This window comes from Salvelinus alpinus, chromosome 30 (genome assembly GCF_045679555.1).
Source record: "Salvelinus alpinus chromosome 30, SLU_Salpinus.1, whole genome shotgun sequence".
NCBI classification, from domain to species: Eukaryota; Metazoa; Chordata; class Actinopteri; order Salmoniformes; family Salmonidae; genus Salvelinus; species Salvelinus alpinus.
Window position 1 is genome coordinate 633,680 of NC_092115.1, and position 15,403 is coordinate 649,082.

General features: G+C 44.7%; 1 protein-coding gene across 1 annotated transcript in view; it reads right to left on the reverse strand.

Annotated features, from left to right (window-relative positions):
- Positions 1-15,403, reverse strand: part of LOC139559544 (voltage-dependent L-type calcium channel subunit beta-2-like) — a 50,041-nt gene that overhangs the window by 17,073 nt on the left and 17,565 nt on the right. Inside the window, exons 4-5 of the mRNA XM_071375633.1 lie at positions 11,904-12,055; positions 8,578-8,673 (exon numbers count right to left, since the gene is read on the reverse strand). Coding sequence (XP_071231734.1) covers positions 8,578-8,673; positions 11,904-12,055 — 248 coding nt within the window. The remainder of the gene's footprint in view (positions 1-8,577; positions 8,674-11,903; positions 12,056-15,403) is intronic.

The window sequence follows — 15,403 nt, forward strand, 5'->3', positions numbered from 1 at the left end:
TCCAGAAAAGTGCTCAAAAATAGCCCACGAACTTATGTAGCCTAAGAAACAAGGTTTATCAAATCAATAACATGCAAGTAACAGAGGACATTCATATTCTGACGACCTCTGAAACTCAGATAATACCTTTGATAATACCTCTCCGTGGCCGACATGAGCAAGACGTTTAAGTGTGTTAACCCTCGCAAGGATGCCGGTCCAGACGGCATCCCTAGCCGCATCCTCAGAGCATGTGCCGACCAGCTGGCTGGTGTGCTGTCCTCACATGCTGTAACTGAACTAAATGACTATCGCCCCGTAGCACTCACTTCTGTCGTCATGAAGTGCTTTGAGAGACTAGTCAAGGATCATATCACATATCATCAAGCTCTTGGCTCTGGGTCGGAACTCTGCCCTGTGCAATTGGACCTTCCTGACGGGCGCCCCCAGGTTGTGAAAGTAGGAAACAACACCTCCACTTCGCTGATTCTTAACACTGGGGCCCCACAAGGGTGCGTGCTCAACCCCTTCCTGCACTCCCTGTTCACCCATGACTGTGTGGCCACGCACGCATCCAACTCAATCATCAAGTTCGCAGACGACACAACAGTAATAAGCTTGAATAACAACAACGATGAGATAGCCTTGGAAACAGGGGGCGACATTTTTGTTTTTGGCTAAAAAACGTACCCATTTGAAACTGCCTATTTCTCAGCCCCCAAAACTAGAATATGCATATAATTATCAGATTAGGATAGAAAACACTCTAAAGTTTCCAAAACTGTCTTAATATTGTCTGTGGGTTAAACAGAACTGATATTGCAAGCGAAAACCGGACGAAAATCTAAACCGGAAGTGTATTTCTTTTTAAACCTCACAGTTCTGAGGCCTGTCTAACGAGCATTTAAAGGGATATCAACCAGATCTTTTTTTCCATGGCTTCCCTAGGGTGTCAACAGTCATTAGACAAAGTTTCAGGCTTTTATTTTGAAAAATGAGCGTGAAGGGGCACATTGCGTAAGTGGATCGGTGGGGGCTCTCAGAGTGAGCTCCGCGTAACAGAGAAATGCGGCCATTGTTCCTCCCGTTCGTAATGAATAAGCAACACTCTCGGTTGATATATTATCGAATAGATATTTGAAAAACAACCTTAGGATTCATGATAAAAAACGTTTGACATGTTTCTGTGGAATTTATGGATATTATTTGGCATTTTCGTATGCGTTTTGGCGAATGCTCTTTACGGTGGATTTTGGCACATAACGAACCAAACGAACGGGAGGTATTTGGATATAAAAGTAATATTTATCGAACATAAAGAACATTTGTTGTGTAACTGGGAGTCTCGTGAGTGGAACCACCCGAAGATTATCAAAGGTAAGCGATTAATTTGATTGCTTTTATAACTTTCGTGGCCAAGCAAGCTAATATAAGGCTAAGCTAATGTAGCATAGAATGCTACACTCACAGAAGCTTGGATTTCTTTCGCTGTAAAATATATTTTCAAAATCTGACACGATAGGTGGATTAACAACAAGCTAAACTGTGTTTTGTTATATTTCACTTGTGATTGCATGATTATAAATATTTTTGAATTTGGCGCGCCTGCAATTCAGCGGTTGTTTAGGAAAGTGATCCCGGATACGGTATGGGTATTGAGTAGAGGATTTATTAACACCTCGGCCTACAATCTACGCTTGATGCTCTCAAATTATCAATGAACCTACCAGGTACAACCCCAAATCCGTAAACACAGGCTTCCTCATAGATATCATCCTAACCAACCTGCCCTCCAAATACACCTTTGCTGTCTTCAACCAGGATCTCAGAGATCACTGCCTCATTGCTTGCGTCCATAATGGGTCTGCAGTCAAACTACCACCCCTCATCACTGTCAAACGCTCCCTAAAACACTTCAGCGAGCAGGCCTTTCTAATCGACTTGGCCCGGGTATCCTGGAAGGAAATTGACCTCATTCCGTCAGTAGAAGATGCCTGGTTATTCTTTAAAAGTGCTTTCCTCACAATCTTAAATAAGCATGCCCTATTCAAAAAATGTAGAACCAGGAACAGATATAGCCCATGGTTCACTTTAGACCTGACTGTCCTTGACCAGCACATAAACATTCTGTGGCGTTCTGCATTAGCATCGAATAGCCCCCCGCCATATGCAACTTTTCAGGTAAGTTAGGAACCAATATCCACAGGCAGTTAGGAAAGCTGGCTTTTCAAACCAGAAATTTACATCCTGTAGCACAAACTCCAAAAAGTTATTGGACACTGTAAAGTCCATGGAGAATAAGAGCACCTCCTCCCAGCTGCCCACTGCACTGAGGCTAGGAAACACTGTCACCACCGATAAATCCACAATAATTGAGAATTTCAATAACCATTTTTCTACGGCTGGCCATGCTTTCCACCTGGCCACCACTAATCTGGTCAACAGACCTGCACCCCTCACAGCAACCCAAGCCTCCCCATTTCTCCTTCACCAAAATCCAGATAGCTGATGTTCTGAAAGACTTGCAAAATCTGGACGACGACATATCAGCAGGGCTAGACAATCTGAACCCTCTCGTTCTAAAATTATCAGCCAGAAATTGTTGCAAACCCTATTACTAGCCTGTTCAACCTCTCTTTCATATCATCTGAGATCCCCAAAGATCGGAAAGCTGCCGCGTCATCCCCCTTTCAAGGGGGGACACATTCTAGACCCAATGCTACAGACCTATTGGATCCTGGCCGATATGAGAGGGAGAAGTGAACCGTGTGAATAGCAGGGTCCATCTGGCTTGCCTGGAGTTAAGGTGTTTGGCGATGTGGAGATACTCCAAGTTTTTGCGGTCGGTCCACACAATGAACGGATGTTCTGCCCCTTCCATCCAGTGCCTCCATTCCTCCAAATCCATCTTCACTGCGAGAAGCTCACAATTCCCCACATCATAGTTTTTCTCCTTGGCATTGAGGCGGTGGGAGAAGAAGACACAGGGATGAAGCTTCAGGTCCAGGGAAGAACGCTGGGACAGGACCGCCCCCACTCCTACATCAGAAGCATCGGCCTCCACCACAAACTGACAGGAAGGGTCAGGATGAACCAAGATGGGAGCTGTGGTGAAGCTGAGTTACTGAAGGGCTGTGAGGTTACCACCATGGTAGGCTGCCTCCCAGACAACCCGCCAACGTTTGGACCCCCTCCATAAGGCCACGAAGCAGTTCCTTGCGTCTACCTTTGGTGGCTCCTTGGGAGGAGATGGCGTTGCGCAGCTGGCCCGGGTCTGATGGGTCAGTCATGGCCAGTTCGTACTATCACGTTTCAGGTAAGACCCAGATGCAGACAACGTTGAAGTAACAACAGTTTATTAATCCAACAGGGGCAGGCAAAAGACAGGTCAAGGGCAGGCAGGGGTCAGTCATCCAGATAGTCAGCCATACCCATATTCTCCTTCCCCCAAATCAAAACCTGATTTTTAAGTCCATATAGTCCGAAGTTCCATATTGCTTAAATAAAAAAAGATGAGTTAATCTTACCCATTTTTCATTACCATAAATCCAACCTTATTTTAAGTGCACATAGTCCACGGATTCCATACTGCATGAATAAAAAATGAATTATATACATTTTTTAAACAAATGAATCCATTATTATACTGTGTAATGCAATGCAAATGCACTGTATATCGGGGAGTACTTCAGCAGGAGGTAGCTATCACTCACAGCCACATTGTAATCTTAGAGTCCCTGAACATTTGGTTATTTACATACAATTTATCGCCCACGAGACAAACATTCTGCTTCTCTGCTCAGATCCTTTTGAAAGTGGGGTACAGGGCACGCCGTCTCTCATTTTTAAAGGGAAATTTGCTCATTAATAGAGAACGGTGTGTTCTTCAGTTCCCTACCCTGTTGTAACAATGCATTTTGTAGTGAGTTAGCACTGCTCCGATTGGACGGGGCCTTCCCTCCACTCTGCCACCGAGAAAACGGTGAGCCCTTTGAAAAACTGTTCATCCGTCATCTTGAGATTACGTTTCATGAACACCTTTACTTTTTCCTCCGTTGAATGATAGTTTTCCTTTATTCCCATTCTAAAAATATTATTCTTCATACTTCTGCACTTTAGATCAAGTAATTCAGCTTTCATTATGACAACTCAGCGACACAATGGTAGGGTTTAACTGAGCTGGGCTTGGATCATTGAAATGCGTTGAGTCCAGGAGCTAATATTATTCGGATCCATCAATTCCTGTAGAGCATCTTCTGTTTCCAAAAGGTGTCAAAGTGATCTATAAAAGTCATTCCAACAACAGTAATCTGTTAGCCAGGTGTGTAATGCCAGCAGAGCTACAGTAATCTTTTAGCCAGGTGTGTAATGCCAGCAGAGCTACAGTAATCTGTTAGCCAGGTGTGTAATGCCAGCAGCCGGCTGCATCTTTCAAACCCGCGGCCCAATGATGGTACCGGACCTGTAATAATTCCCCCTTTTTGGAATCTTTCAGTTCCAGAATCAGTTCTTTACTATCCAATTTCAGAAGTAATGCTGTTTGAACCCACGTGGACAACAGCAGAATGGTTGGAAGCAGCCTTGTAATGTCCTGCACTCGTGTTCCAGGACTGAGTTTTTCCACCAAGAACCAGGATGTTTCTTATCATCAAACTGCCGATGACGACAGCCGGTGCAACTGCTGAGGAGGTTTGGCTGTTCTTTCGCAATCCCCTCAAGGACCAAAGGGTGGTGGGGCCCGAGAGCCAGCTGCAGTATCCATTGTGGATGATGAACAGGCGGGAGTCTCAGACAGCCTCACGGTCTGATGAAGGTATGAACCCTGAGGATAGGAACCCGATTTAGAAGAAACCAGAGAGGAAGACAGAACAGAGGAACTTCCGGATCCAATCTTGAATTAAAAGCCTCCAGAGCCTCTGGATCCAGTGCAGCAAAGTTGTTTCTAGTGTCTGTCCAGTCCAGGCTTAACATCTCCAAGGAGGCCCCTTTTGCCAGAGGACACTGTTTTTGATTTCCATGTAGCTCCATGGCTGGTTTATAGGATCAAGAACAAGAACTTCCACCAAGTCATCCAGGAGCATTTACATTTTATTTGTCTTTTTTTTTACTTAGCAGACACTCTTATCCAGAGCAACGTACAATAGCAAGTGAATACATTTTCATACGTTTTTCTGGACCCCTGTGGGAATCAAACCCACAACTCTGGTATTGCAAGCACCAGCCACACGGGACCAGGATTCCACCAGCATCCCACCAACTCCATTCTCCACGCAAGGGGGAGACCCCTTCTGGCAGGGATCCCTGCAGAGTACCGGCCAGTCGGCTGGGGAGAGCCGCCACGGCGGTGACACTTCTACCAGGCCAGAGCGGCGTCCGGCTACTGGGTTGGAAGAGAAAGAAAAAGTAGGTGGGCATGGATTCCCCAGTAGCTTGTGTAGGATTCCCCAGTAGCTTGTGTGGGATTCCCCAGTAGCTTGTGTAGGATTCCCCAGTAGCTTGTGTAGGATTCCCCAGTAGCTTGTGTAGGATTCCCCAGTAGCTCGTGTGGGATTCCCCAGTAGCTTGTGTAGGATTCCCCAGTAGCTTGTGTGGGATTCCCCAGTAGCTTGTGTGGGATTCCCCAGTAGGTTGTGTAGGATTCCCCAGTAGGTTGTGTAGGATTCCCCAGTAGCTTGTGTAGGATTCCCCAGTAGGTTGTGTAGGATTCCCCAGTAGCTTGTGTAGGATTCCCCAGTAGCTTGTGTGGGATTCCCCAGTAGCTTGTGTAGGATTCCCCAGTAGGTTGTGTAGGATTCCCCAGTAGCTTGTGTAGGATTCCCCAGTAGCTTGTGTGGGATTCCCCAGTAGGTTGTGTAGGATTCCCCAGTAGCTTGTGTAGGATTCCCCAGTAGCTTGTGTAGGATTCCCCAGTAGCTTGTGTAGGATTCCCCAGTAGCTTGTGTAGGATTCCCCAGTAGCTTGTGTAGGATTCCCCAGTAGCTTGTGTAGGATTCCCCAGTAGCTTGTGTAGGATTCCCCAGTAGCTTGTGTGGGATTCCCCAGTAGCTTGTGTAGGATTCCCCAGTAGCTTGTGTAGGATTCCCCAGTAGCTTGTGTGGGATTCCCCAGTAGCTTGTGTAGGATTCCCCAGTAGGTTGTGTAGGATTCCCCAGTAGCTTGTGTAGGATTCCCCAGTAGCTTGTGTAGGATTCCCCAGTAGCTTGTGTAGGATTCCCCAGTAGCTTGTGTAGGATTCCCCAGTAGCTTGTGTGGGATTCCCCAGTAGCTTGTGTAGGATTCCCCAGTAGCTTGTGTAGGATTCCCCAGTAGCTTATGTAGGAATCCCCAGTAGGTTGTGTAGGATTCCCCAGTAGCTTGTGTAGGATTCCCCAGTAGCTTGTGTAGGATTCCCCAGTAGCTTGTGTAGGATTCCCCAGTAGCTTGTGTAGGATTCCCCAGTAGCTTGTGTAGGATTCCCCAGTAGGTTGTGTAGGATTCCCCAGTAGCTTGTGTAGGATTCCCCAGTAGGTTGTGTAGGATTCCCCAGTAGCTTGTGTGGGATTCCCCAGTAGCTTGTGTAGGATTCCCCAGTAGGTTGTGTAGGATTCCCCAGTAGGTTGTGTAGGATTCCCCAGTAGCTTGTGTAGGATTCCCCAGTAGGTTGTGTAGGATTCCCCAGTAGCTTGTGTAGGATTCCCCAGTAGCTTGTGTAGGATTCCCCAGTAGCTTGTGTAGGATTCCCCAGTAGCTTGTGTAGGATTCCCCAGTAGCTTATGTAGGATTCCCCAGTAGCTTGTGTAGGATTCCCCAGTAGCTTGTGTAGGATTCCCCAGTAGCTTGTGTAGGATTCCCCAGTAGCTTGTGTAGGATTCCCCAGTAGCTTGTGTAGGATTCCCCAGTAGGTTGTGTAGGATTCCCCAGTAGCTTGTGTAGGATTCCCCAGTAGGTTGTGTAGGATTCCCCAGTAGCTTGTGTGGGATTCCCCAGTAGCTTGTGTAGGATTCCCCAGTAGGTTGTGTAGGTTTGCTACCTGTTTGCTAAGAGTAGGCACTTTTCCCCTGTAGTCCTCTGCAAGCAAATAGTCGCTACATTGAAAGTCTGGGCGGTCCACATTGTCCCGGAATAAAGCGACGATGTGTATGGCATTGTGTCGGCGAGCGGTTTGCTGATGTCAACGTTGTGAACAGAGTGCCCCATGGTGGCGGTGGGGTTATGGAATGTATAAGGAATAAGCTATGAACAATGACCACAATTACATTTTTATCGATGTCAATTTGAATGCACAGAGATGCCGTGATGAGATCCTGAGGCCCATTGTCATGCCATTCATCATCCACCGCCATCACCTCATGTTTCAGCATGAACGGCGCCATGTCGCAAGGATCTGTACACTTCCTGGAAGCTGAAAATGTTCCAGTTCTTCCATGGCCTGCATAGAGCCTGATAAACTCTATGCAAATGAGATGTGTTGTGCTGCATGAGGCAAATAGTGGTCACACCAGAAACTGACTGGTTTTCCCCTACCTTTTTATTAAGGTACAGTATCAAATGCATATCTATAGTCCAAGTCATGTGAAATCCATAGATTAGGGCCTAATGAATTTATTTCAATTGACTGATTTCATTACATGAACTGTAACTCAGTAAAATCTTAGAAATTGTTGCATGTTGCATTTATATTTTTGTTCAGTATATATAAAGAGTAAAAAGGAATTGGTTCCAATACTGACCCCTGCGGTCCACATTGTGTAACATCCAGGACGTTACACTTGACACCTTTAGAAATCACACAATGTATCCTGTCTGACAGATCATTCTCAAACCACTTGCAAGAAGCCTGATCCAGGTGTATTTCAATCAACCTTTGAATGGCAAAGTAATGGTCAAAAGTGTGTCCAGGTTAAAAACCAGACTGCATTGCTTGCTGTTTGGTGTTTTAGGCTGGGTTTCTGTATAAGCACTTTGTGACATCTGCTGATGTAAAAAGGGCTTTATAAATATATTTGATTTGATTACATTTTGACAACTGGTGCACATTTAAAATGGAATGGAAAGTTTAAAAAGTTCTTAGCTGAGAGTTGGCCAGAGTTCTTAGCTGAGTTTGCCATGATACATGCAGGATCAAAAAGCAAAATAGCAGATATCATCTGTTATCCAGATAGAATCAACATACACTCAGGCTGGTACTGTCATGGTCATATAGAAAATTCACAAAAAGGACACAGGGCTGGTTAGGGTGAGGGTAAGGTTTGGGTTAGGGTTAGGGTTAGGGTTAGGGTTATTACGGTTAGGTTAGGGTTATGGTTATTATGGTTAGGGTTAAGTTTACTCTCAACATGGGACACTGGGACAGTTAGGGGAGGGTAATCTTTGGGTTTGGGTTATTATGGTAGGGTTATGGTTATTATGGTTAGGGTTAAGGTTACTCTCAACATGGGACACTGGGACAGTTAGGGGAGGGTAAGCTTTGGGTTTGGGTTATTATGGTAGGGTTATGGTTATTATGGTTAGGGTTAAGGTTACTCTCAACATGGGACACTGGGACAGTTAGGGGAGGGTAAGCTTTGGGTTTGGGTTATTAGGGTAGGGTTATGGTTGTTGTGATTAGGTTACTCTCACCGTTGGGCACTGGGCCAGCTTGTCTGCAGCCACCATCTGGACGTTGAGATGCTTGGTCTGAGACTTGCCCCTGGTCTTGATCAGCCTTGATAACACCTGGACAACAGAAGACAAGAGGTAGAGAGGAAGAGCAGAAGAGACCGAGGGTGAAATTAACATATACAACCTATCTTTAATGTATAGAACCTTTACTACCCCAGCTGTATTTGTAATTGTATTCATTATGGATCGCCATTCTTCCTCTGGTCCAGCAAAAACTAAGGCAGTTTATACAATTTTAAGACATTACAATAAATTCAGACTGTGTGCCCTCAGACCCCTACACCACCACTACCACATAAATACAGTACAAAATCCATGTGTACATGTGTGTATAGTGCTTATGCTATCGTGTGTGTGTGTGCCTATGTTGTTGTTGCTTCACAGCTGTTCCATAAGTAGGTTAAGGGGCAGCAGGTAGCCTAGCGTTGTTGTCCCGCCCTGGCCATAGAGAGGCTTTTATTCTCTATTTTGGTTAGGCCAGGGTGTGACTAGGGTGGGCATTCTAGTTTCTTTATTTCTATGTTTTCTATTTCTTTGTGTTTGGCCGGGTGTGGTTCTCAATCAGAGGCAGCTGTCTATCGTTGTCTCTGATTGAGAACCATACTTAGGTAGCCCTTTTTTCCACCTGTCTTTGTGGGAAGTTGACTTTTGTTTAGGGCACATAGCCTTAAGCTTCACGGTTTGTTTTTGTTTCTTGTTTTGTTCGGCGTCTTTTTTCCAAATAAAGAGAAAATGTTTACAACGCTGCACCTTGATCCTCTTCTTTTAACGGCTGTGACAGGAAGGTTTTAATTGTCATAGTGGATACAACATCACCGATGCACTTGCTAATAAACTCGCTCACCTAGTCAGCGTATACGTCAAGGTTATTGTCTGAGGCTACCCGAAACATATCCCACTCCACGTGATCGAAACAATCTTGAAGCATGGAATCCGATTGGTCAGACTAGCATTGAATAGACCTGAGCACGGGCGTTTCCTGTTTTAGTTTCTGTCTATAGGCTGGGAGCAACAAAATGGTGTCACGTGTGCTCCCTCTCCGGCCTCTAGGTCACCAGGGTGCTCGTTAGGGCGCACACCTGTCACCAGCATTACGCGAATAATGACACTCACCTGGACTCCATCACCTCCTTGATTACCTGCCCTTTATTTGTCACTCCCTTTGGTTTCTTCCCCTGTCGTCATTGTTGCTGTTTCATGTCGGTGCGCTGTTTGTGTTTCTTGTTTTGTTCATTTATTTATCAAATGTATTCACTCCCTGAACTTACTTCCCGACTCTCAGCGCACATCGTTAGAGAATGACGACTCAACAAAGGGAAGCATCAGGGAGTGTTTTTGTGTTGGAGGCTATGTCAGGTCCTGGTGTTGGAGCCGGAGCTACCTGGGAGGCCTCAGGTTGGTTAGTTTGTAGGCTCCCATGCCTAAGCTGGGTGAACAGGTTCCCGTGCCTCAACCGAGGCAACCGGGGCTGTCAGGAACCTTTACTAACCCAGCTGTCAGGAACCTTTACTAACCTAGCTGTGAATACCTTTTACTAACCCAGCTGTGAGTAACCTTTACTAACCCAGCTGTGAGGAACATTTACTAACCCAGCTGTGAGTAACCTTTACTAACCCAGCTGTGAGGAACATTTACTAACCCAGCTGTCAGGAACCTTTACTAACCCAGCTGTCAGGAACCTTTACTAACCCAGCTGTCAGGAACCTTTACTAACACAGCTGTCAGGAACCTTTACTAACCAAGCTGTGAAGACCTTTACTAACCCAGCTGTGAGTAACCTTTACTAACCCAGCTGTGAGGAACATTTACTAACCCAGCTGTCAGGAACCTTTACTAACCCAGCTGTGAGGAACCTTTACTAACCCAGCTGTCAGGAACCTTTACTAACCCAGCTGTGAGGAACCTTTACTAACCCAGCTGTCAGGAACCTTTACTAACCCAGCTGTGAGGAACCTTTACTAACCCAGCTGTCAGGAACCTTTACTAACCCAGCTGTCAGGAACCTTTACTAACCCAGCTGTGAGGAACCTTTACTAACCCAGCTGTCAGGAACCTTTACTAACCCAGCTGTCAGGAACCTTTACTAACCCAGCTGTCAGGAACCTTTACTAACCCAGCTGTCAGGAACCTTTACTAACCCAGCTGTGAGGAACATTTACTAACCCAGCTGTCAGGAACCTTTACTAACCCAGCTGTCAGGAACCTTTACTAACCCAGCTGTCAGGAACCTTTACTAACCCAGCTGTGAGGAACCTTTACTAACCCAGCTGTGAGGAACCTTTACTAACCCATCTGTGAAGACCTTTACTAACCCAGCTGTCAGGAACCTTTACTATCCCAGCTGTCAGGAACCTTTACTAACCCAGCTGTCAGGAACCTTTACTAACCCAGCTGTGAGGAACCTTTACTAACCCAGCTGTGAGGAACCTTTACTAACCCAGCTGTCAGGAACCTTTACTAACCCAGCTGTCAGGAACCTTTACTAACCCAGCTGTCAGGAACCTTTACTAACCCAGCTGTCAGGAACCTTTACCAGCCCAGCTGTGAAAAACATTTGAATTACCGATCTGTGAGTAACCTTTACCAACCCAGCTGTCAGGAACCTTTACTAACCCAGCTGTCAGGAACCTTTACTAACCCAGCTGTCAGGAACCTTTACTAACCCAGCTGTCAGGAACCTTTACCAGCCCAGCTGTGAAAAACATTTGAATTACCGATCTGTGAAGACCTTTACCAACTTAGCTGTAATGAACCTTTCCTAACCCAGCTGTATAACAAATGTACTAACACAGCTTTATAGAACGTTTTACTAACCTAGATGTGAAGTATATTTACTAACTCAGCTATAAAGGACCTTTACTAACCCAGCTTTGAGGAACCTTTACTAACCCAGCTGTCAGGAACCTTTACTCACCCAGCTGTGTGGAACCTTTACTAACCCAGCTGTGTGGTACCTTTACTAACCCAGCTGTGTGGTACCTTTACTAACCCAGCTGTGTGGAACCTTTACTAACCCAGCTGTGTGGAACCTTTACTAACCCAGCTTTGTGGAACCTTTACTAACCCAGCTGTGAGTAACCTTTACTAACCCAGCTGTCAGGAACCTTTACTAACCCAGCTGTCAGGAACCTTTACTCACCCAGCTGTGTGGAACCTTTACTAACCCAGCTTTGAGGAACCTTTACTAACCCAGCTGTCAGGAACCTTTACTAACCCAGCTGGATAGAACTTTTACTAACCCAGCTGTGTGGAACCTTTACTAACCCAGCTTTGAGGAACCTTACCTTGGGGGAGGAGACCTTGATGTAGACCAGGATGGGGGCCAGCGATGTTTTAGACAGCTGTATTGGGTGGTTCACTGTGTCTGCATCCAGCACCACCAGTTGTAGGCTCCGGGCTAGCTCAAAGATCCGCTCCACCTCCCCCTGGATTTGGGCTGCAGAGACATGGAGCATGCTGGTCACTAAAACCTCCAACAATTAACCCTCAACAAACCCTAACCCTTCTAAACAAGCCCTGACATATCTAAATGTTATAAGATAAATGATCACATCTACGGTGTCCTTTTATACAGCACAGTCTAGAGCAGAGGTTTTCAAAGTGTGAGACACTTCCCAGGGGTGTGCCAAAGAGTTTCAAGGAATGTGTGAAAGAAAAGACAAGTCAAACTGTATTCGGTTCTCCAATAATGAAATAATATAAAGCCTGTTTATAGTTACAATCACGGGGGAAACACATATTTATCCTTTAAACTAGGCAAGTCAATTAACTTTAAGAAGCCAGTGCCACTTTAAGAAGCCAGTCCCCTTTTAAGAAGACCGTGCCACTTTAAGAAGACCGTGCCACTTTAGGAAGACCGTGCCACTTTAAGAAGCCAGTGCCACTTTAAGAAGACCGTGCCACTTTAAGAAGACCGTGCCACTTTAAGAAGACCGTGCCACTTTAAGAAGACCGCGCCACTTTAAGAAGACCGTGCCACTTTAAGAAGACCGTGCCACTTTAAGAAGACCGTGCCACTTTAAGAAGACCGTGCCACTTTAAGAAGACCGAGCCTCTTTAAGAAGACCGTGCCACTTTAAGAGCTCTGTTGCATTATTGCCCCAACCATGCTAGAAACTCAGTTTGTAGTTGCTTTTTTAAATGATGCAACTCTTGCAATTTTAGGAGTTAAGAAATAAACGTGTTAGCTCTGGAAAGCCCCTTTTTAAACGTAGCCATAGAAACTGCTTTGGGCTCCCGAGTGACGCAGTGGTCTAAGGCAGTGCAAGAGGCATCACTACAGTCCCTGGTTTGATTCCAGGCTGTATCACATCCAGCCGTGTTTGGGAGTCCCGTAGGGCGGCGCACAATTGGCCCAGCGTCGTCCGGGTTTGGCCGGGGTAGGCCGTCATAGTAAATAAGAATTTGTTCTTAAAAGGGAAATGGCTTTTTAAAAGGGACGGCAGGTAGCCTAGTGGTTAGAGCGTTGGACTTGTAACCGAAAGGTTGCAAGGTCAAATCCCCGAGTTGACAAGGTACAACTCTGTCGTTCTGCCACTGAACAAGACATTTAACCCACTGTTCCTAGGCATCATTGGAAATAAGAATTTGTTCTTAACTGACTTGCCTAGTAAAATAAAATAAATGGTTTCTTAAAAGGGCAATGACATGTATAATCAAAACAAGAAAGTAACTTTATTCAATTGAATAATGATTATCTGGGTATTCTGAAAGCACTTTTATTGATGAAATATTTTTGGTAGGTCAGTTACATGTTAATTAAGGTGTGCAGAGCATGATTTTAGCCCAGATGTGGGAGCAGGAGATGAATAATGCCTACAATCAGAACTGACTGTCCAAAAATAAAACGTTGTTCTGTAACAATTTCAGTGCAACTATTTATTTGACAAATATATGACATGCTCATTACATCCTCTGCAGGGAGGCCCACTGTCTCAGACTTTGAAAACGCCTGGTACAGAGGCAAAGTAGTGGTAAGGTTTCTATACAGCACAGTCTACAGGTAGACTAGTGGCAGGGTTTCTATACAGCACAGTCTACAGGTAGACTAGTGGCAGGGTTTCTATACAGCACAGTCTACAGGTAGACTAATGGTAGGGTTTCTATACAGCACAGTCTACAGGTAGACTAGTGGTAGGGTTTCTATACAGCACAGTCTACAGGTAGACTAGTGGCAGGGTTTCTATACAGCACAGTCTACAGGTAGACTAGTGGCAGGGTTTCTATACAGCACAGTCTACAGGTAGACTAATGGTAGGGTTTCTATACAGCACAGTCTACAGGTAGACTAGTGGCAGGGTTTCTATACAGCACAGTCTACAGGTAGACTAGTGGTAGGGTTTATATACAGCACAGTCTACAGGACAGCACAGTCTATGTATTATATTAGTAGCATTATACATTTACATTTTACATACATACATACATACATTACATACATACCAGCAGTATCTGGAACCAGACAGCAAGGAGAGGGACAGGGTGTAGAGAACCAAGTAAATTACTTTCCCACTACCGTACAGTTAGGGTTAGTCAATATACTGTAGACCCTGTCCTGCTTGGCTGTGTAACATAACATAATACTTTACTGAGAAACGGAAGCCGCAAGATCACAGTACACCTGAAAAACCAACAAACACTACGTTTCGAAGACTGACTCAGGAAACAAACGAACAAAGTAAATAATTCAAGCTTCTGCAAAGGACAACAGAAAACACGTCTTTTAACAGGGAAATCATAATTAGTAAATTGGACACACTGAGTGTCATTAATGTCTCTAGGACGGTCTCTGCTGCCCTCTGGTGACAGGTGGACCCGGGTATGAAACATTACCTCATTATAAACCCTGTTCTGATGTGGTATGATACGTTACCTCATTATAAACCCTGTTCTGATGTGGTATGATACGTTACCTCATTACAAACCCTGTTCTGATGTGGTATGATACGTTACCTCATTATAAACCCTGTTCTGATGTGGTATGATACGTTACCTCATTATAAACCCTGTTCTGATGTGGTATGATACGTTACCTCATTATAAACCCTGTTCTGATGTGGTATGATACGTTACCTCATTATAAACCTTGTTCTGATGTGGTATGATACATTACCTCATTATAAACCCTGTTCTGATGTGGTATGATACATTACCTCATTATAAACCCTGTTCTGATGTGGTATGATACATTACCTCATTATAAACCCTGTTCTGATGTGGTATGATACGTTACCTCATTATAAACCCTGTTCTGATGTGGTATGATACGTTACCTCATTATAAACCCTGTTCTGATGTGGTATGATACATTACCACAACATAAACCTGTTCTGATTGGGTGTAATATTTTTTTTGTAATCCTGGCCAATCACTGTATGGTTTCTATAATATTGTATTGTAAAGTATAGTTGCTATAATATTGTATTGTAAAGTATAGTTGCTATAATATTGTATTGTAAAGTATAGTTGCTATAATATTGTATTGTAAAGTATGGTAGCTGTAAATGTTCTGATTATGTTGAGACCCAACCCCAAATCAACAATAATCTTCTGTGCATGTAACTGATCAATAGCCAGCCAGCATAGTACATTATTAGCAAACATTATGACCCACAGGGCACTAGACAAACAAAAGGGAAATTAACTGTTATATTTTCTGATGAGGTTAGCGACTGTGTTGGTTCCTGTGGAAGGTGTGTTAGCCCATACTTTAACCTAGGTTAGTTACCATGACACCGTTAGGATTAAGGGGTTGGGGTTAGAGGGTTAGAGGGTTAGGGCTGGG